Source organism: Nicotiana attenuata, unplaced genomic scaffold (assembly GCF_001879085.1).
Source record: "Nicotiana attenuata strain UT unplaced genomic scaffold, NIATTr2, whole genome shotgun sequence".
Taxonomy (NCBI): domain Eukaryota; kingdom Viridiplantae; phylum Streptophyta; class Magnoliopsida; order Solanales; family Solanaceae; genus Nicotiana; species Nicotiana attenuata.
Genome location: NW_017670467.1, coordinates 31,603 through 52,883, shown reverse-complemented (window position 1 = coordinate 52,883; position 21,281 = coordinate 31,603). Strand labels below are relative to the sequence as shown.

The 21,281-nt window shown below is 37.5% G+C and overlaps 2 protein-coding genes across 2 annotated transcripts; both read right to left on the bottom strand.

Moving 5' to 3' along the window:
* Positions 1-8,309: 8,309 nt before the first annotated feature.
* On the bottom strand, positions 8,310-10,046 carry LOC109239835 (non-specific lipid-transfer protein-like). Its single transcript, XM_019406426.1, has 2 exons — positions 9,423-10,046; positions 8,310-8,625 (listed from the first exon to the last, which is right to left on the bottom strand). Exons 1-2 carry the CDS (start codon positions 9,788-9,790, stop codon positions 8,616-8,618), a joined length of 378 nt encoding a protein of 125 aa, XP_019261971.1. The 5' UTR covers positions 9,791-10,046; the 3' UTR covers positions 8,310-8,615.
* Positions 10,047-11,322: 1,276 nt separating this feature from the next.
* On the bottom strand, positions 11,323-16,490 carry LOC109239838 (beta-hexosaminidase 2). Its single transcript, XM_019406430.1, has 2 exons — positions 15,370-16,490; positions 11,323-12,466 (listed from the first exon to the last, which is right to left on the bottom strand). Exons 1-2 carry the CDS (start codon positions 16,220-16,222, stop codon positions 11,517-11,519), a joined length of 1,803 nt encoding a protein of 600 aa, XP_019261975.1. The 5' UTR covers positions 16,223-16,490; the 3' UTR covers positions 11,323-11,516.
* Between the last annotated feature and the right edge of the window lie 4,791 nt (positions 16,491-21,281).

Sequence of the window (21,281 nt, the reverse complement as noted above, 5' to 3'; positions counted from 1 at the left end):
ATGGGTTAGATTTAGGAACCCAAACTAGTTTGGGTCCCTTGTTATGATAGAAAGGATGGATAAAGGCTTTTCTGGTCCATGCAGGCAACATTTGTTTCTTGCGGGTGGTACCTGGTCCCTTGTTAGTAGTCACTTTGTTAGTAAACACTTTGTTTTTCTGAACAGACTGAACCCTGGCCTGGCAATTTTCTTTAAAGTGCCCATTGTTCCCACAGTGGGTACATAGCCAGTTATCAGGAACAGTGACATACTTGCTGTGAGGGTTGTAAGGATTTTTCTCCCTTTTGAACCCGGTGCCCTGCCTGTTTCCACTATTGTTAAAATACATGGCAGTGACAGCATCTGAGGACCAGGTCCACTTCAGAGATTTCTCAAGATCAATTCTTACTTTCTCCAATTCAGCTTGAAGTTGCCGATTCTTCTCAAGTTCACCACATAAACTAGTTTTCACATCAGTTAATTCTTTTTAAGCTTGATGTGTGTCTCACTAGCTACTTCCTTCCCTTTCCCAAGATTTACATTCCTATGTTCTCTATTGAGTCCCTCAATGGTTTCCTCTAGATTAGTAATTATCACTAAAAGGTCATCCCTCTCTTGCGCAGTAGTTGCAATTTTTTCTTCTAGGGTGTGTTTCTCATTGCTAAGACCTTCTATTGTTTCCTTCAAGTCGACAACTACTACCATCAGGTCATCTCTCTCATTTTCCACACTAGTTAATTTTTCATTCAAGGCTTCCTTATTTTTTCAAGATTAGCTATGGTCTCATTTAAACCCACCACACAGACCAGATTATCTCTAGATTGTTCAGCATCTCCTAGCTCTATGGTCAGGACATCTTTATCATTAACAAGACTATAATAAGCATCAATTAGAACATTTGCTAATGACCTTAACTTTTTAGAAGAGTAAGATTTCAGATTTCTCTGAACATCCCTGAAGCTTACCTCACCATTTTCATCTTCTTCATCATCATCAGACTGAGCCATCAGCGCAAATAGTGAGTCATACTTCGTTGCTTCAGTTTCCACTGCCATCATGGAACTGTTTTCTGCATCTGGTTCCCTTTCTGATTCACTGGAGGAGTCTCCCCAAGCGGCAAGAGCCTGCTTCACAATATTGTCAACTGCAATTTTTCGACTGAATCGTTTGTCTGGAACCAGGTTCCTTTTTGCTGCTTTGTCAGGATTTTGTTTGTATTGCTCCTGCTTCACAAGTGGATAGTCTTTGATGAAATGCCCTGGCTTTCCACACCTGTGACAGAGATCATTGTTTCTTGCCTTACTTGAACTACCCCTCTTTGGTATGCCACCATTCCTTCGAACCATCTTTTGAAATCTTTTAGTAAGATAGGCCATATCACTATCTTCTTCACTTGAGTCACTGCTTTCAGCCTTGAGTACCAGGTTCTTTTCCTTCTTTGGCTCTCTCCTTTCATTGTCTTTCTTTCTTTTCATCTCGTAAGTCTTTAGATTACCAATCAGCTCATCCATGGTTAGAGTTAGTAGATCTTTAGCTTCAGTGATGGCATTTACCTTACTTTCCCAAGAACCAGGTAAGACACTGAGAATTTTCCTTGCAAGCTTATTTCTGGGAATAACATCTCCAAGTGAATGAAGCTCATTTATGATGGATGTGAATCTGGTGTGCATGTCTTGTATAGAATCATTATCCTTCATCCTAAAGAGCTCATACTCTATAGTGAGCATGTCAATCTTGGACTGTTTTAACCTGTGTGGTTCCTTTATGTGCGGTTTGCAACGCTTTCCAGATTTCTTTGGCAGTGTCACATGCTGAGACTCTGTTGTACTCATCGGGTCCTATGCCACATACCAAGATTTTCTTGGAACAATAGTTCTTTTCTACGGCTTTTCTGTCAATATCACTGTACTCCTTTCTGTCTTTTGGCACCATTGGTCCGCTTTCTTCAAGCTTCTTCATAGGAACATGTGGACCATCACAAATGACGTCCCACAGCTCTGAATCTTCTGCCATTATGAAACCATGCATACGAGTCTTCCACCAGCCGTAATACTGACCATTGAATCTAGGGGGTCTGTAGGTTGATTGTCCTTCCTCAAGGTTAGGTGGAGCAGCCATTGAGATCCTTTCTAGGTGTTAACCTTTTAGAAAGAACCTTCTCTAATACCAATTGATAGTTTATATGATCCACCACACTATAGAGTACCTGGTCCTCTATGAGTTTCCACTGAAAATACTAATGAACCAAACTGTATAGAGATCTGTCCTATATCAGTTCCGACAGTGCTAATTACAGAACCAGTATGTAAATGAGACACAGGATTTTTACGTGGAAAAATCCCACTCAAGGGGACAAAAACCACGACCTACACATGTAGGCTTTCAACTTCACTAACTTGTAAAATACCTATTACAAGCCACTTTGTAATGACTCCATTACAAAGAATGCAACTCAACTAACTTGTGGTACTCTTACCACAAGCCACTTTGTGACTCCCTAGTTACAAAGACTTTCACTAACTTGTGATGCTCTCACCACAAGCCACTTTGTCACTCTACAGTTACAAAGGCTTTTGACTAACTTGTGATACTCTCACCACAAGCCACTTTGTCACTCTCTAGTAACAAAGACTTTAACTTATGACTAAACCTAATCACAACATAAACTCTGAGAGTTTACGGATTTTACAAAAGAGTTCCTAATCAACGCTTCTGTGTAAGCAGTTTAGGAGATACAATAAGAACAAATAACAAAGACTCAATAAACCTAAGGACTTAAGATATCTTAAATCTTTGGATTTGGTCCTTGAGGTTGCAGCAGCTTTGTTCTTGAGAGAGGTTGTTGCTAGCACTTGAGAGAATATTTCCTTTTCTGATTTTTGCAAGTGTTAAAGCATCTTGTGCCTTGCACCAGGTTTATACTTCAAAAGACATCACCTTAGTGATGTCAAATCTTGGTTAGTTCATGCCTCTTCTCAATGGGAAGTGACTGCTGCACTGTCTGCTGCACTGTTGCGTGTACAATTACAGGCAGTCACTTTCTGCAGTTGCTTTCAAGCTGTACAGTTGACTTATACTTCTGTCAGGGGAACACTAAGGAACCAGGTCCCTGTTGTGTTCCTCTTTGTACAGTTGTGGACAGTCACTTTCTGCAGTTGCGTTCCAACTATATAGTTGACTTGTACATCTGTCCAGGGAACACCAAGGGATCAGGTCCCTAATCTGGTTCTTGTGAATCTAAAGGCACACTGCCCCAATTGTCTTGAGTCGATTAACTTGAATGATTGTACCAGGCATGCTTCAGGTCCTTTATCTGGTTCTATACAGAAAGTTTGTTAGATCATCAAAACATAGATTAAAAGACCTTAAGCCCATCACGTTGTTTTCGTACTCATACTACACTCGCTGTACATTTTGTTGTACAAGCACATGTATGGCTAGTGGCCTAGTGGGCGCAGCGGCATGGTTGACATGGGGACTTAGGTGGGCTGCATTCCATATTATGACCCGCAGCCAACAGGGTCTCCTTCAAAGTATTTACATTTTCTTCCTGTCCAAATTTTATATTCCGGACAGTTGCTGTATTTTATTTTATACCCTAGTAAATGCTCATGCACTTGTGACACCGGGTTCTGGGATGATTATGGGATTATTCAGTTTTGAAATTGGAAAATATTATTATTTATTCTGTAAAGTTCATCTGTTACTAGTTAAATTGAATAAAATTTATGATTTCAAAAATATTAAAATGAGAATTTAATTAACTATTTAGTGCTGGCTAGCCTGATAGTGGTGTCCGGCACCATCACGACCTTTAACGGATTTTGGGTCGTGACAGTACCACGTCTCTACTCAACATCAAGAGTGACTTGCACATCATCAACAACTCTATTTTCTGCTTCAGCTGTTGTGATGTGACCAGGTTCCTCCGAATCAGCTGGAGGTTCTGCTGCATCTTCTTCACCGAACTCCTTGACCTGACTCATCAGATCTGCCTTCCTGTTTGCCATTTAAATAAATTTTCCTGGAACCTTTGAATACTCCCCATCTTGATCATTCTTATCATGTGAATTCTTCCCACTTAGGCATGGTGTGATTCATCAAAGGTTATATGTACGCTTTCTTCTACATAATGAGTTCTTGTGTTGTAGACCTTGTATACTTTGCTTTGTGAAGAGTATCCAAGGAAAATCTCTTCTTCACTCTTAGCATCAAATTTTCCCAACGCTTCCTTACCATTATTGAGAAAAATTATTTGCAACCAAATGTTCTTAGGTAAGTTAGCTTTGGTTTTTTCCCGTTTAGCAATTCATACGGGGTCTTGTTTAGGAGTGACCTGGTCATGCACATGTTTGACAGATAGCAGTCAGTGTTCACTGCCTCATCCCAAAATCTCTTTAGTACGACACTGTCAATTAGCATCGTCTTTGCCATGTCTTCAAGAGTCCTATTTTTCCTCTACACAATACCATTTTGTTGGGGTGTTCAAGGAGCTGAAAAATTATGACTTATATCATTTTCAGCACAAAATTCATCAAATTTTGCATTGTCAAACTCAGTATTATGATCATATCTTATTCTTACAATATTATGGCTCATCTTCACTTGAATCTGCTTTACAAAAGGCAGTAAAGACTGGAAAGGTTTCATCCTTGGTTCTAAGGAACAAGGTCCACGTGAATCTCGAACAATCATCAACAATAATAAAAATACTTATTTCCTCCTCCGATGGGCATCCTCATAGGTCCACACAGATCCATATGGAGAAGATCTAGTGGCCTTAAGGTCCTTAGTTCCTTCTTTGGCTTGAATGAGGACCTGACTTGCTTCCCTTTCACAAATGCATCACACACCTTGTGATCCTTGAACTTTGACTTCGGCAGCCCACAAACCAGGTCCTTCTTGACTAGCTTGTTCAATAGAGAAAAACTTGCATGTCCCAATCTTCTGTGCCACAGTTCAACATCACCATCATCAACACTCAAACATGTAAGGTCCCTACTGTTTAGAGACTCAAAGTCTGTAATATAGGTGTTTTAAATCTTTCTGCCACCAGAACCACTTCACCAGTTACAAGATTGGTGATTGTGAAAGACTTTGATAATAACTCCACTTTATTTCCTTTGTGGCAGATTTAAGAGATACTTAGCAGGCTGTATTTCAAGCTATTCACATAATACACATTCTCAATTGAATGAGTGAGTGTCTTCCCAATTTTTTCAACTCCAGAATGTATCCCTTTTGGCTATTACCAAAGGAAACACTCCCACCTTGCAGGACTTTGAGTGAAAGGAAATTGTTAGTACTTCCAATCATATGTTTAGAACAGTCACTATCCATGTACCATCTTTGGCTGCTTTCTTTTATTGCTGCTTGACAAGGAAATCAGAGGTTAGACTTAGGAACCAAAAAAAGTTTAGGTTCCTTATAATGAGAAAATGGGAGAATTAAACTTCTTTTTGTCCAAGCATGTATCACACGTTTCCTTTTTAGAGAATCGGGTTCCTTAGCAGTATGTACTTTTTCAACAAAAACTTTGTTTTTATGTTGGAACTGAAACCTTGCTTTAGAGGAATATTTAAAATGGCTAGTGTTACCACAATGAGTGCAAAGACAATTATTAGGTACAGTAACATATTTGCTATGTGGGTTGTAAGGAGCCTTTTCCTTTTGGAACCCTATTCCCTGCATGTTCCCCCCACTTTTATACGTGGGAGTGCTTGTGTCAGAGGACCATGTCCACTTTAGAGATTTATCTAAGTCATTTTTAACCCTGCTTAGATCTTCCTAAAGTTGTCTATTTCTTTCAAGTTCAGCACAACGACTCAATTTTGTCTTTTTGAGTTCACTTTCAAGCTTAAGGTGTACCTCACTCGCCACTTCCTTTCCTTTTGAAGAGTTCATGCAATTTTCTATTGACGCTTTTACAGAATTATTGTCCTTTCTAACTCCTCTACTGTTTTCTTTAGATCCACAGCTACCACCCACAAGGCATCTCTCTCATGTTCTACCTTTTCAATTTTCTCAGTTAGAACATCTTTTTTCTTGCTTTAAATCCTCTATGGTTTCTTTCAAATCAACAACTACAACTAGTAAATCATCTCTCTCATGCTCTTCCTCTCCTATTTCCTTAGTTAAAGCATTTTTATCATTAATAATATCATGGTAAGCATCAATCAAGGCATTAGCTGAAGATACCATCTTCTTTTGAGAATAAGATTTCAAATTTCTTTGAACGTCTAGAAAGTTTACCTCATCGTCATCATCATCTTCATCCTCATCATATTTTGCCATCAGGGAAAATATGGAGTCATATTTTGCCACTTCACTTTCAACGGCCATCATGGAGGTGTCGCCTTGTTCATCATCGCCCTCAGATTCACTAGAGAAATCTCCCCATATAGCAAGAGCTTGTTTCATAACATTATCAACGATATCTTTTCTCTTAAATTTCCTGTCGGGGACCAGGTTCCTCTTGGCTGTCTTGTATATGTTGTGCTTGTAATGGTCCTACTTGTGGATAGGACAATCTTTGATGAAATGTCCTGGTTTCCTGCATTTGTGAGAGCGATCATAGCCTTTTGTTCTACTAGAGCTGCCTTTTTTTGGAATACCTCCATTTCTACGAACCATTTTCTGAAACCTCCGTGTCAAATAAGCCATGTTAGCATCATCACCACTTGAGTCACTGTTGTCTGCTTTGAGAACCAAATTTTTCTCTTTTTTGTGTTCTCTTCTTTCATGATCCTTCTTCTTCTTCATTTCGTAGGTCTTCAGATTTCCAATGAGTTCATCAACCGTCAGCTTTTGTAGATCTTTTGCCTCCGTGATAGCATTGACTTTGCTCTCTCAGGAACCAAGTAACACACTGAGTATTTTTCCGACCAATTTGTTCCTTGGGAAAATCTCTCCTAGAAGGAAGCTCATTAATGATGGAATTGAAGCGAGTATGCATGTCCCGAATGGACTCATCATCCTTCATCTTGAAGAGTTCATACTCAGTAGTGAGCATGTCGATTTTTGACTGCTTGACTTGAGTGGTACCTTCATATGTAGTTTGGAGAGCCTCCCAGATCTCCTTGGCAGATTGACATGCTGAGATTCGGTTGAACTCGTCTGGTCCAATAACACAGACAAGGATCTTCTTTGCTCGAAAGTTTTTTCTCAATGGCTTTGCGCTCGCCATCATTATACTCTTTCCTTGTCTTTGGAATTTGGATAGTCGTCTCGCCAATGGTCTTCATATGGACAAAGGGTCCGTCACAGATGACATCACAGAGCTTCGGGTTTTCAGCCATGATAAAATCATGCATTCTTGTCTTCCACCGTCCATAGTATTGTCCATAAACCTTGGTGATTTGTAGGTTGATTGACCTTCTTCAAAATTTGGTGGAGCAGCCATGTAGATAACACAATAATATTTTACGTGGAAAACTCCTAGCTCACGGGATTAAAAACCACGACATGCACTCGTAGGATTTCAACTTCACTAACCGAGCAATTTTAGATTGCAACCTATTGTAACCTAGGAACTAAGCTCTTAATCCCTCACCTACTTGCAATAACTATATTGTAAGCCTCTTTGTAATAACTCTATTACAAAGCTAACTACTTTGACTAACTCTAGTCAAACACAAACACAAGGTTTAAGGTTTACAAAGGTATCCTACGAGATGCTTCTAAATAAGCTGAGTAGGAGTTAGAAGTGAATAACGTTAACAAAGATACAAAAATACTAAGGACACATGATGTACTCACTGTTGGGATCTGGTCCTTCGTTCTGTTGCTACTTTGTTCTTCAATGCCTTGGAGTGAATGAAAGCGGCTGCACACTGGAGAGTGAATTACGTTTTAGGGATTGCAAGTGTGTGTAATCCCTTGCCTCATTTTGGTAATATATAAGTGAGGTCACTAGGATGATGCAAGCACGTGTGCGGTACACAACATGCTTCAACAGTGACTGATGCACTGTTGCGTCTGCCGTGCAGCAGTTTTAACAGCTGTAAAGAGCTGACTTGTACTGTGTCGGAGGAACTGATAGTCATATGTTTCCTCTCCCGTTCCCTTAACTGATTTCATTGGAATTTGTGCCAGACATGTAATTTGTTGTTTTGAGCACAGAGAGGCTTTATATCGGGTTCCCTGTCTGGTTCTCATATAAAGTTTGTTAAATTATCAAAATAAAATGGTACATAACTTATCACTTGCGATTGAGCAGGCCTCGTGAATTATACTCGCGAAATTAATTGAATGTTAGACCAGCATAATATATCAATTACGCTAACCATCCATTAGTAAACACCACTAATCACAAAGAACAACCACAAAAATAGAAAAGGGAAACCGAAGCTTTGATAAATTAAATTCTCATAAATACAGCATTTACAACATAACATAAACTCAGCTCGTTTAATACTCCACTATAAGAAAATTTATCAATTCTCATTGTATTGTCTCCTCATCAGAGAAAGCACAATTTATTACATGCAAAACAGAAGTGCAAAAACTCTGAACACAATATCTAGGGTATACCAAACAAGAAAAAGACACAGTTACACCCCAACAAATTATTTGCTATATAGCCTTCCTCATGCCAAAGAAATACGCTCGAGCAGAATCATCATTCTTAAAACACTTCAATTGATCCTGCAAAATAGTAACATTGTAGAAATTTATCAGATACACTTCTGTTTTGGGATAGGGGAGAAATCAATTCTGTATCTTTCATCAATCATCACTAATGAGTAATGGCTGATGATATTGCCAAGAAATTGACCTTTTTTGAGCATGTGATAAGATGTCCATGAACCAAAGGTTGCTCCAAAAAATACCAAAACTTTGTCGTTTAATGTTTTGGTATATCCATTACAAAAATCATCTGACACCATTAATTATAAGGTCTATTTGACTAAATTACCATACATCCACCATAAATGTATTTGATACCATTAGTTATAATGTCTACTTAACTAAATTACCTTCTCTTTTCTCAAACGAGTACTATATATCTTCTTGGTGTAGTAAGAGTGTTTTTAGAAAAAATATTCTCCTTCCGTTTCATATTATATGAGGTAGTTTGACTCGGCACGGAATTTAAGAAAAAAGAAGAAGACTTTTGAAATATGTAGTCTTAAAAGCTTAAGGGATAAAAAGTTTGTGGGGCCATGACATTTGTGTGGCTATAAAAGCTTCTCATTAAGAGTAAATGGGTAAAATGAAAGAGTTTAAAGTTGAATTATTTCCAAATTTAGAAATGTGTCATTTGTTTTGGAACAAACTAAAAAGGAAAGTACCTCATTTAATATGAAACAGAGGGAGTAATATTTTCTTGATTTTCTAAAATGACAAATATTTAGATAATATATTTACGGTCAAAGTGACCGAGTCATTTTTTTGTGTGTGTGTGTGTGTGTGTGGTGTGGGTGGGTGTGGGGGAATAGTACTTGGTGCAGTCAACACTGGTTGAGATAGGGAAGGACAAGGAGATTCCACAACTCTGAGGAAGACCCTCTGCTAATTGAGCATTAATGTTGATTTTTTGAGCTGCATTCTTGAGACAAGTGCAAGCAGCCTGCCTATCTGGTGTAGTTGAAGCAGCAGATGCAAGAGATTGACAAGCAGTACAACAAGGTTGTGGTGGCTTCCCACCAGTACCTTGTAAATAGGTTAAGCAAGGCCTAATTGTGCTAATCACAGTGCCACAAGTGATAGCACCTTCTGAACCTGGTGCAAGTAAGAGAATTAGCAGCATAAAAGTAATTAGAACCATGATCAATGGTTGTACTGCTTTTACTTGGCTTGAAGACCTCATGGTTAATTAAAAGACCAATTCCTACACCACAAAATACTTTAGATTGTGTTGAATTTGTTGCTGATGAGAGACTCTTTGCTGTGAGTCTGGTTTTATAGATGAGATTTAAGAAAGCTCATTAGCACAAGAAATTTATAAAAATGAAAGAAATGTTTAAGTGATTGAGTGCAAGAAATAGTAATGTAACGCATTGATTGTATTTTTTTGGTAAAGATTGTGCACAGTTTTCTGGAAAAGTCAAAGTTTGGTGAAATGGAGATTGAGGCAAGGAACTGCTATCGATTCAACATAATGGTTATTCGCCAATTCACTTGTCTATTTAGTAAAGTTAACCTCTTCTAAAACAAAAGAATACACCCTAGTTCAAAGCGGATCAATGGTTGCCAGGTTCTGTATGTTTAAATGAATCCATTATATTTAGGCCGAACTATGTATTCATATAGTAAATTTTTGTAAAATGTATATATATATATAATAATAACATCATACTCATTTTGAACCTGATGATTCTAAGTTCTGAATTTATCTCTGTCCTAGTCGAGCATGGTAGCTACAATCATACTCACGGCTCAGCCCTCTCTAAGCTTAGTTGCATATTCGGTCTCAATCCCCCACTTTTACATAGTAATAATAATTAATCCCAAAAAGTACTGATAATCTTACCAGGTAAAATTATTGGCAGTTCCAATGGCATGGTCTAGAATCAAGCAGGACTATATAAGGAAAATTAATATATATAAGGGGTCGTTTCGTACAGGGAGTAACAATAATAATTCGGGGATAAAGCTTGGGAGTAACTTTATCCCATGTTTGATTTGAAGTATTAGCTAATCCTGGAATAACTTGTACATTAGAATGATGTGATTAATTATAACTAATCCCATGAGATATCCTACCCATGAGATATCCCACCATTGTACCAAACGACCCCAAAAGGCCACTTGGAAGAAGCAGAGATGATAAGATTGTGCTTGAATGTTAAGATATGGCATTGGTCAAAGCCTCTCGAAATGGATATCAACCTTTTTAGAATAATAAAATTTGCATAAGGAGGACTAAGATAGTCTAAATTATGGAACGTAACACTTACTTTACTAGCTTGAGTGTCAAAACATTTGATTCGTTACTTCTTTTTTATTAGGTTAAATGTATAAGAAAACATTTTCCAACTGCATCATTCATATGTGTTACCAGAGTTTTGTAAGTAATCCTACTCTAGGGGCAAAGTCATTGAAACATCAATGTGTCACGGAAATGAAGTTTCTTGAATTCATATGTCATAAAGTGTACAATATTTTACTAATTTAATGACTGACTTTTGCGTTAAACTTTAAGAAACTCTGTAATTATTTTTTATAAGGACAGTACATTTATTTATTTTGATTATGCAACTATGTTTTTGATATGTCATAATCTAAGCATTTGCATTCTCCACCTTTCATCCTCATCACAGGAAGTGTTCTGCAGAGTTTGCTGCATCTAGTTTCACATAGTAGCATCCCCAGCAAGTAGAGATTGGAAAAACAGCAATATAGAAAATTCCCGAATTCATTTGCTAAGTAAAATCTCAGTGATGTGGTAACATTAACAGAAAGTAACATTACAATTGACTATGAATTAGAAGATAATACAGATAATTAAATGACCGCCTTTTCGGCCTTGAATAAAATTGAGAGGAAATGAGAAAGCAAACTGAAAAAAGAGACCAGTACACACGGATGAACAATCAGCTAGTAAATGGATGAACTGTGTTACACATGCCTGGGTTTTTGACACACCAAAGTGGCTGAATTGGTTCAGCACCTATTCCCCTGGCAACCATTCTGTACCTCCATTCATTCAGTCGATCAGTAGCCTCTGCATATCTCTTCATTCCTGTTTCATCGCGATTCCCTGACCACAATGTTTCTGCCATTGCTGATGCTCTTGGCCAGATTCTTGAATCCATAACAGTTGAATCAGCTTGTTCGGACCATAATGCTACTTCCCCTCCAATTACCAATTGAGCCTCCTCATCAGTCAGGCCATAGGTTATATCATAGTTGTATATGGTTTCCCAGGTCTTGAATGGTCCGCACCAGGATCCACCATTGCCTTGGTCAGTACCTGGTGGCTGGTCATAGCGGCTGTCATTTCCAACGAAGCTCCCATGCCCACAATCCAAGTAATAGTAATCTGCAGATGACACAATGACACGGTAGCCAGAAGTGACAAGCCGCTTAGTATTGTTTGGTCCATTATTCCAAGTTTGCATAATAACATTCTGTGGAGAAAGCAGAGATGGATTCACTTTGACATTAGCACTCAATATAACATCCTCCCAGTAGACCACCGTACGGTTGAGTGAGAGGATTTCAGGTAAGGTATTATTGATAAACATTTCGAGTAGCTGATTGAGAGTTCCATTGCTAGTGACAAACTTTTGGATTGATGGATCAGTATTCCAACACGCTGAATTGATCTCATCTGCTCCCCCGTGAAAGAGCGAATCTGGAAACATGGCGATAGTAGCGTGGATGACATTCTTGACTACTTCATAGGTCTTGGGACTCAAGGGGTTCAGTTGACCAGTACCTGGTTCAGCTGCAAGAGCTGGACTACTTGCAGCAGGCCACCAGAACATATTTGCACAAGTGATAATCTCAGGGTAAGCTTCAGCCCATGATCCTGTATGTGCTGCAATATGTGCAAAATTACAAAAATTTCAGTAGTTGGTAAGTTTTTGAAGCAAAACAGAGCTTTTTTCGAATTGTTAAAGTTAGATTCACATGATTTGTAAAGGTAAAAGTTCTAATTTCAACCAGATAAAGTGGTAGCAGTTAAGTCCACTTCATATTTTCGACGGTTGGTTTCTTAAAGAACTTTTCTGTGCATTAATGCATGCTCGAATCAGCACAAGTAATGCACGCCCAAAGTAGTACTCCCTCCGTTTCAAATTAAATGAGATAGTTTGACTCGGCACGGAGTTTAAGGAAAAAAAGAAAGACTTTTGAAATTTGTGGTTTTAAAAGCTTAAGGGGTAAAGCTTTGTGGGGCCATGACTTTTGTGTGGTTATAAAAGCTTCTCATTAAGGGTAAAATGGGTAAAATGAGGAGTTTAAAGTTGAATTATTTCCAAATTTAGAAATGTGTCATTTATTTTGGAACAGACTAAAAAGAAAAGTACCTCATTTAATATGAAACGGAGGAAGTAATAATTTACAAAAGGTGTCTCCTTTCTCAGTGTAAGTGTTTAGATGAGACTGTTCACAAAACTCAATTTGATATCAGAGCACTACACAGCAACAAAATAGTTTCACAAACTTAACCCGAGAGAAACATTTAGGGAACTTGTTGAAAACCTATAATAAATAAAAGTAGCCTCTCTTCAAGATTTAAGCTTTTAGATGAGACCCTCCAAAGAATTGAAACAGTCTGTCGTAATGGCTTTCCTCCTTACTTACTGCATGATGTGAGTTCGCTGTGTCTTTGTGAGCCTTACTGTAATATAGATGACTGTCTAGGCATAGAATCCGCATTAGGAATAGGGATTCTTAGAGAAAAGAAAAAGGAAATTCATATCTTAGGCTATATAGGTCCCCAGGTCTGCTGATGAAAATTAAGATCCAGTTCAGATAAGAGATTCCCTTTAACTCATTGAAGTATTAGCAATTCAATATGGACAAGAAAATATCAGGGCCACACCATCAATTAGCTGAACATTATAACCAGAAAAGAAAAAGAATCTGATCAAAATATTCAATATGATAACTTCCATTGCATACCATTCAGTATTTTCATTTGTTTAACGTGCCCCAAGTTTCTTTTAAGTTCCAGGATTGGATAGTTTTTTTTTTTTTAATGAAGTATCCCCAGGATTGGATGGGTTAAATGATACTCCTTCCGGTCCACAATAAGTGACCAATTTGCCCTGGGCACACCCATTAAGCAAATACTAAATTCTATATAAAAATAGTTAGCGTGACTAAACTACCCTTAATTAAATGTTGCAGCATAATTTAGTGTGAGGAGTAAAAGACTTTTTAGGGATACGTACATAGGGTAATTTTGGAAAACAAATTGAATATTTTCTTGATTATATAAATGGACACTTGTTTTGGACCAAAATAAAAAGGCAAATTGTGTAGGGAAATTACACGGGAAAATAACAACAATAATACTGCAATAATATTTGTGAGCGGAAATATGTGAATTGACTTGAGTCGTGCTGGGCACTGTCCTAAGACACTATTTCAGCAATGTGAAATGTTTCCCCAAGATTAAACAAGCCCACCTCTATATATTTAGAGGATACAGGAATCAGCAAAATATTGAATTACAAACCCAGCTATTTAAAAGAGGGAACAAGAGAAGTTAAACTACCAAAAAGAAATACAACAAAGGAAAGTTGGTGAATAATGAAACTAGAAGGAAAGAGAAGAAGGATTTCTTTTTGTCTTGCTAATGATGAAAATGAGTGATTGGAAATGGCTATTTATAGCCTCATTTGCATGAAGTTTTGTTGTGCATAGCAAGAAGGTGGCTGATGGATTTTGCCACTTTTCAAAAGCTTCTTGCCATTTATCTCTTCCCTTATAGAAGGCCTGCCACATGTTCTTGGGTAAGACATTTGTCCATTTTACTTGCATGCATCTTGCCACATGGTGGACATTTGTCCAACTTTTTGGAAATATCACAACAAATTTGTCACTTATTGTGGACCTAAGGGAGTACTTCAGAATCCTATCCTGTCCAATATGGCCTTACCTAGGAATATCTAAACAAAATAATTGTACTTTGTAATCCAATGTGCATGAATCTTATATTACCCTTTCTATAGCCGCATTCCAAGCTCTAAACGTCCAAAAAAAAATTTTTGCCAATGGTGCTTTTATCATTATAGAAGTTGCTATTCAAGAAAAAGCTACCCCAAAACTCTAATTTCCCATTGGCAAAGAGCAGTTTTACTCAGCTTGTTTTCACTTCAGAATTCAGATGCTACTAAAAGAATAAGGAAATCTTATTTCACACTATTTATACAAAGGAACCAATGTGACATTCATGGGAAAATGATTTTGTGCTTTCCAAAACTATTACTACCTGCTTCTGGGGAGGGTTATTGCGTTTTGCCTCTAACTGGGATTATGGCATTTTGGTCAAGTAGAACAAAATGAGTTTTAGATATATTAATCTAGAACTTCTAAAATTATGAGCTCAAAATTTAATATTTTATTGAAATTTCAATAATTTTTGACATGTATATCCATGCATGATGCACCTCTCTTCCGCCACTAGACTCTAATTATTCCTAAAGGTTTTGTTTTCTATCAATTGTTTTGTATATGTAAAAAAGTTATTCGTACCTTTTGACATAAGACAAAAAGTACAAAATAAATTCAAGAAAGTTCCTTTAAGTTCCAATAAATTAATTAATGATCACCATGTTCTGAAGGGGAAAAAAATCACCATGCTCTTAATAAATTAAAGTAATACTTCCAAAAGTCCAATCTTGTTTCCAATCTTGTTCCTTTACGGGGTTACCTAGAAAATTTTAAAAAATATTATCCATTTGGCGTAATAAGCATCCAAAAGGAACTTACCAGGCATGTCAATTTCAGGTAAAACTCTAACTCCATGTTCCAGTCCAAATTCCACGATCTTCTGCACGTCCGCCGGCGAGTACATCATCTCATTGCCGTATGCTCCTTTTCCGGCGAGCTCCGGCTCCGAAGGAATCACAAGCGGAAACGAATGTGAATCAGTTATGTGCCAGTGGAAAACATTCAACTTGTTCATACTCATAGCTTTAATAAGCCTCAACAAGTCATCGACGCCGTAGAAGTTTCTCGAAGTGTCCAGCATCACACCTCGGTGCGCGAAAATCGGCAGATCGTGTATGTACACGCCGGCGGTGACTCTGGTAGGGTTTCCGTACACGAGTTGCGAGAACGTCTCGAGACCTCGCATGGCTCCCCATACGGTTTCGGCGGTGATATAGGCGGAGGGGGAGCCGTCGGAAGGAGTGGAGAGAGCATAGAATTCGTTGACTCCGAGAGCAAGGGGTGAAGTGATGTCAGAGATGGATATGATGAGGCTATGTAACGGTGTTGATGACGTCAGATTGATCGCCGGAGTGATGATTGGACGGTGGTGCTCGGAGAGGATGAGGTGGAGATAACGGTAAACGGCGGGAGTGAGGTAACGGTGGGGTGGGTGGGAGATGGTGAAGTTTGGGGAGAGGGAGATGGATTTTGGGTTGGGCCAATTGAATGTTGTGGGCTTGGGCCAGACATTGATTGGGTAATTTGTAGCTGTTGTTTGAGAAATGAAGATAAAGAATAACAAGGAGATAAGGAATAGTGGAAGAAAGGAGAAAAATGTTTTTTCTCCTCTCATTTTGTGGTGTTGTTTTGAGGAGAGAAATGAAATGACTTTGAAGTTGAAGTAAGCCATTCAAAGAGTGGGGAGGAGTATTTATTATGTTATTTTCCTAGATATTGTATTTAGAATAAGAGTATTTGTTTGTTGAATCTTGTAATATGACTTTGGAAATGTGTAGTTTGTTTGATTATGCTTGGAGTCATCTTCTGGACTGTTTTAAAGACTTGACTTAGTTACTTTCCTTTCAGCTTTGAAGCCTTTGCTTCTTTGTTTGTCATTTGGATATCAAGTGACTGAAATTTCAATGTTCTTTTACTCTTAGTAAATAAATTTGAGAACTTGAGGCATTTCTTCTTTGGTCATTTTGAGCAATGTTGCTCGGATTTTCTATAAATGTCAATGGGTGCGTGTCGGATCCTCCAAAAATAGTGCATTTTTGGAAAATCCAATACAAGTGCAGTAGTTGTTTTGGAGAGTCCGCGCAATATTGGTTTTGAGACTCTTTATTTGTATTTTTTTTTTTCAAATTCATCCTTACTGTTCCAATTAACGGCGTGTCAAATTAAATTAGACGTTTAAGATAATGATAAATAATAGCATAGATAAATATCCTTATGATTAAGACTACTATATGTCATTTGTAATTTTGTGCTTATTATGCTAGTAACTCTAGTTTAAGCAAGATTTACCTTCTTGATGGGATAATGCAAAGCGTTTACGTTTACTTTCTCGTATAGACTAAGTACTTGATTTTTGGTTATTTGGTCCGGTGCAAAGGATTGATTATTGAGGAAGATGCACCTTGAGTCCTGTTACCAACCCCCTTTTTTAAAATGATAAGTCAGGGCAATTAACCTAACTTTAAGTTTATACACTAACTCATGATTAGTGAAACAATTAGACGAATGTAAAAAAGGTTAATCAACGGCCCATAAGTGGTAAAGATTAGTTTGCAGAGATTGCAAGCGAGCAGCTAAAGATGAGAAATAGTCGTAGTCGTTGTCCCCTAAAAAATGGCCGGACGGCTGGAAATCTTAAAGTACTCTATTTTAACTTACTCTAATTTTTAGGATTTACTTCTAATTTTTGTGCTTATAGACTATAGTAGTAAAGTTATCTTCTAAGTATCTATTTCCCTTCTCGTTTAAATTTGTTTTTGAAAAAATAGATACGATCTTCTAAGGCCTCAGGGAACTCGGATTGTGAAATGGTGCAGTTAGGGATGTACAAACCGAATCGAAAAACCGCACCAAACCGAAAAGTCAAACCAAATCGATTAAAAAATTCGATCAGGTTTGGTTTGATTTGGTTTGTATTGAGTAAAAAACCCCGAACCAAACCGACGTATAAATATATAATTTTTATATATACTTTTAAGACTTTTTATAGAATTTTCTTTAAAAAATATCTAGATATATATACGATTCTCTTACGGGATGTAATATAAAGTTAAATATGAAGTGCTCCATATTTCTTAACTTTAAATAATGGGTTGTATGATCACTTTCTTATCAAATGTTAGTGAAATGTGTCAATCTCTTTGTTCTTCCAAAATTCATATGTCAAGATCTATTAAATTCTTTTATCTTTTTTGAATTTTAAATGGTATTTCGATAGTTTAAAATTAAATAAAAAATATCTAAATAGTTTCATATTTATTTTTATGTGTAATTATTAAATTCAATTAACCTTGAAAGTACACATCAATGATTATTGTCAATCGCAAAAAAAAAATATTCTGTTACTAAAAAAATTCTTTCATAAGAATATTTTAATAGATCATATATTTGTCAATTTATTCAATTTTTACTAAACATATATTTACTTATCAAAATTTTAACAAAATAAGTTTGAAATAATATTTATATAACAAAAAACCGAAAAATATGATAAACCCAATATAACTGAACCAATCCAAATCGATATAGTTGGTTTGACTTGATTTGGATAAAAACCAAACCAACCTGGTCCATGTACACCCCTAGGTGCAGTGCCAAATGTTTTTTGTTGAGTATTTTCCTTGTATCGTTGTAGATATTCACTATGGTGCAAAAGTCGACGTCCCTGGTTTTTGTCTTTAGTTTGTTTTTGTCCCTTTTGAACGTTGGGAATAAACCCTCCACAGAAATAATAGTCATGAAAATAAAAGCGGAATAATAACGTAGCACCGAGATATGGTAATTAACAAGAATAAAAGAGTGACAATGATATCAAGATTTTTACATAGAAAACCCTTTTGAATAAGGGAAAAACCAAAACCCCGAGAGGAGCAACTGATATCACTATAGTAAGAAATTTTACAATTTGTAGGTCCGAGTAAAATACTTCAAAGACCACTACAACACTCAACAGAAATAACCCTCTTATGATATTCCCACCTCACTACAATATCGCTCACTTTCTATTTTTTTCACAGACTATTTTCTTATACCATGTTTGTGATGCCTCACTCTTTCTTTCTCTCTTTGTTGGTGTGTAGAAATGAGAGTCGAAAGTCTCTTTTATAGTGTTGAGCGCCTATCATATTTGACAGTTTGCAAATTTGCAAATCAATTAAGTCATAATAAATTATTTGCAAATCAAATAAGTCATAGTAATTAACACTTTTCCTTCCTTTTTTTTTCATTTATGGGGATGGACCCCACAAACCTTCCCCTCCAGACCCATTTACCTGAAGGAGGTAACATCAGACTTCTAGCTTGAGTGCATGCCGGCAAGTTCTTTGCACAATTCGAACTTTTCTCTCGGTACCACCTTGATTAGCATATCTGCGGGATTCTCACTTGTAGGAATCTTCAAGACTTTTAGAGATTCATTCTCTTCCGTTTCTCGAATCCAGTGACATTTCACGTCGATGTGTTTGGTCCTTGCATGGTACATGGAGTTCTTGCTAAGATCGATTGCACTTTGACTGTCACAATAGACGACATACTCCTTATGATACAATCCAAGCTCTTGAAGGAACTGTTTCAATCATATCATCTCTTTGCCAGCTTCAATAGCGGCAATGTACTCCGCTTCAGTTGTATAGAGTGCGACACACTTCTGCAACCTCGACTGCCATGATATAGCTCCCCCTGAAAATGTAAACAAATATCCAATAGTGAATTTTCTGTTATCAATGTCACCTGCCATATCAACATTTGTATCGCCCTTCAAGATTGGATTAGATCGTCCAAAGCACAAACAATCTCCCGCGGTACCTCTCAGGTACTTGAGTATCCACTTGACTGCTTCCAAGTGTTCTTTTCCAGGATTTTCAAGAAACATGCTGACAACACCAACGCGTGTGCAATATCAGGTCTTGTGCATACCATTGAATACATCAAACTTCCGACAGCAGAGGAATAAGGAACTTTGGTCATGCTCTTCTTTTCCTCCATTATTGTAGGACACATCTTCTTGCTTAACTTCAGATGACTAACAAGAGGCGTGCTCACTGGCTTAGCATCTTCATGTTGAAGCATTCCAGTACACGTTCAATGTACTTCTCCTGAGACAGACATAACTTTCTACTTGTTAGCTCTCTAACTATCTTCATACCCAGAATTTGTTGTGCTGGGCCCAAGTCTTTCATATCAAATGACTTGGACACATCTCCCTTCAACTTTGCAAACAACTCCTTGTCTTTTCGTACAATTAACATGTCATCCACATACAACAACAAAATAATAATAAAATTGTTGTCTAAAAATCTTTTGAAGTATATAAATAGATCAGAATACGTCTTTATGTAAGTTTGACTTTTCATGAATGATTCAAACTTCTTGTACCACTGCCTTGGTGCATGTTTCAACCCATAAAGACTCTTATTCAGTTCGCACACCATGTGTTTCCTTTCAACTACTTCAAATTCTTCTGGCTGCTCCATATAGATCTCTTCTTCCAAATCTCCATGAAGAAATGCAATTTTCACGTCCAACTGCTCCACTTTAAAATCTAGGCTAGCTGCTAAGCTCAAGATTGTTCAAATAGAAGTCCTTTTGACAACAGATGAGAAAATTTCATCAAAATCAATACCGTTCTTCTGTTCGAATCCTTTTAATACTAATCGAGCTTTGTATCTTACCATTTTGCCATTTCCATCTTTCTTGAGTTTAAAGAACCATTTGCATTTGAGTGGTCTTTTACCCTTAGGAAGTTCAACCAGCTTGTACGTGCCATTTTTCTGCAGAGATTCCATCTCTTCTTTCATGGCTTTCATCCACTAGTTCTTTTTGGGATGGGACAGCATCTCTTTAAGACTTTATGGCTCCCATTCATCACTGATGAGGACATACTCTATGGAAGGGTACCTGCATGACTCTACCCTTGGCCTCTCTAATCTCCTCATAGGTTGAGGTTCTTCTTCTTCCTGAGTGGGGTACTCCACTTCCTCGACATAATCATCAAGTTGATCCCCCTATTCAATAACCTCACCAGGTTGCACCCCCTGCTCGGTAACCTCGCCAGTCCTATTTTCTGTACTTGTGAGATTGTTAGAAGTGTCACACCTCCTTTTTACAACCCCCGGAAGGGGATATAAGGGAGTTTTTCCAACTTAAGTGACAATCGAAACGGGATTATTTTTTAAGATCAGAGTCGCCACTTGGGATAGTTCATGGTGTCCCAAGTCACCAGTTTAGAATCCCGAATCAAGGAAATTTGACTCTGTTTTACAGTCTGCGAACACAGAAATCCGGGTAAGGAATTCTGTTAACCCGGGAGAAGGTGTTAGGCACTCCCGAGTTCCGTGGTTTTAGCACGGTCGCTTTGATCATACTTGGCTTAATCAAATTGTTTAACTACTCGTTTTGGAACCTATGTGCTTTCACCTCTTTTAATTATGAAATTAACTTAAAACAGGTCAGGCGTACGTGTACCCATTTGTTTGGCGCGTCGAACATCATGTCTCACGAACGTGTCCACAATTAGTAACACTTTATTAATATTATTAAAAAGGTTTAGTCGAAGTAGCGCGAACGCATACTCCGATTTTATTTTTTAAAATCGTAATTATGTCACGCGAACGTGTACACAATCACAATAGTAGATTAAGTCGCGCCTAAAGGCTTTTCTACGAATATTCATTTTTAATAGCTAAGTTACAAAATTAATATGAGGGCCATAGGGATTCAATTATGGATGGCAC

Coding starts and splice junctions, on each gene's coding strand:
- LOC109239835 (XM_019406426.1), bottom strand. CDS start 9,790: ATGAGGTCTTCAAGCCAAGTAAAAGCAGTACAACCATTGATCATGGTT.
- LOC109239838 (XM_019406430.1), bottom strand. CDS start 16,222: ATGGCTTACTTCAACTTCAAAGTCATTTCATTTCTCTCCTCAAAACAA. Junction 12,467..15,369: donor ACCTGAAATTGACATGCCTG/GTAAGTTCCTTT, acceptor CACATATTGCAG/CACATACAGGATCATGGGCT.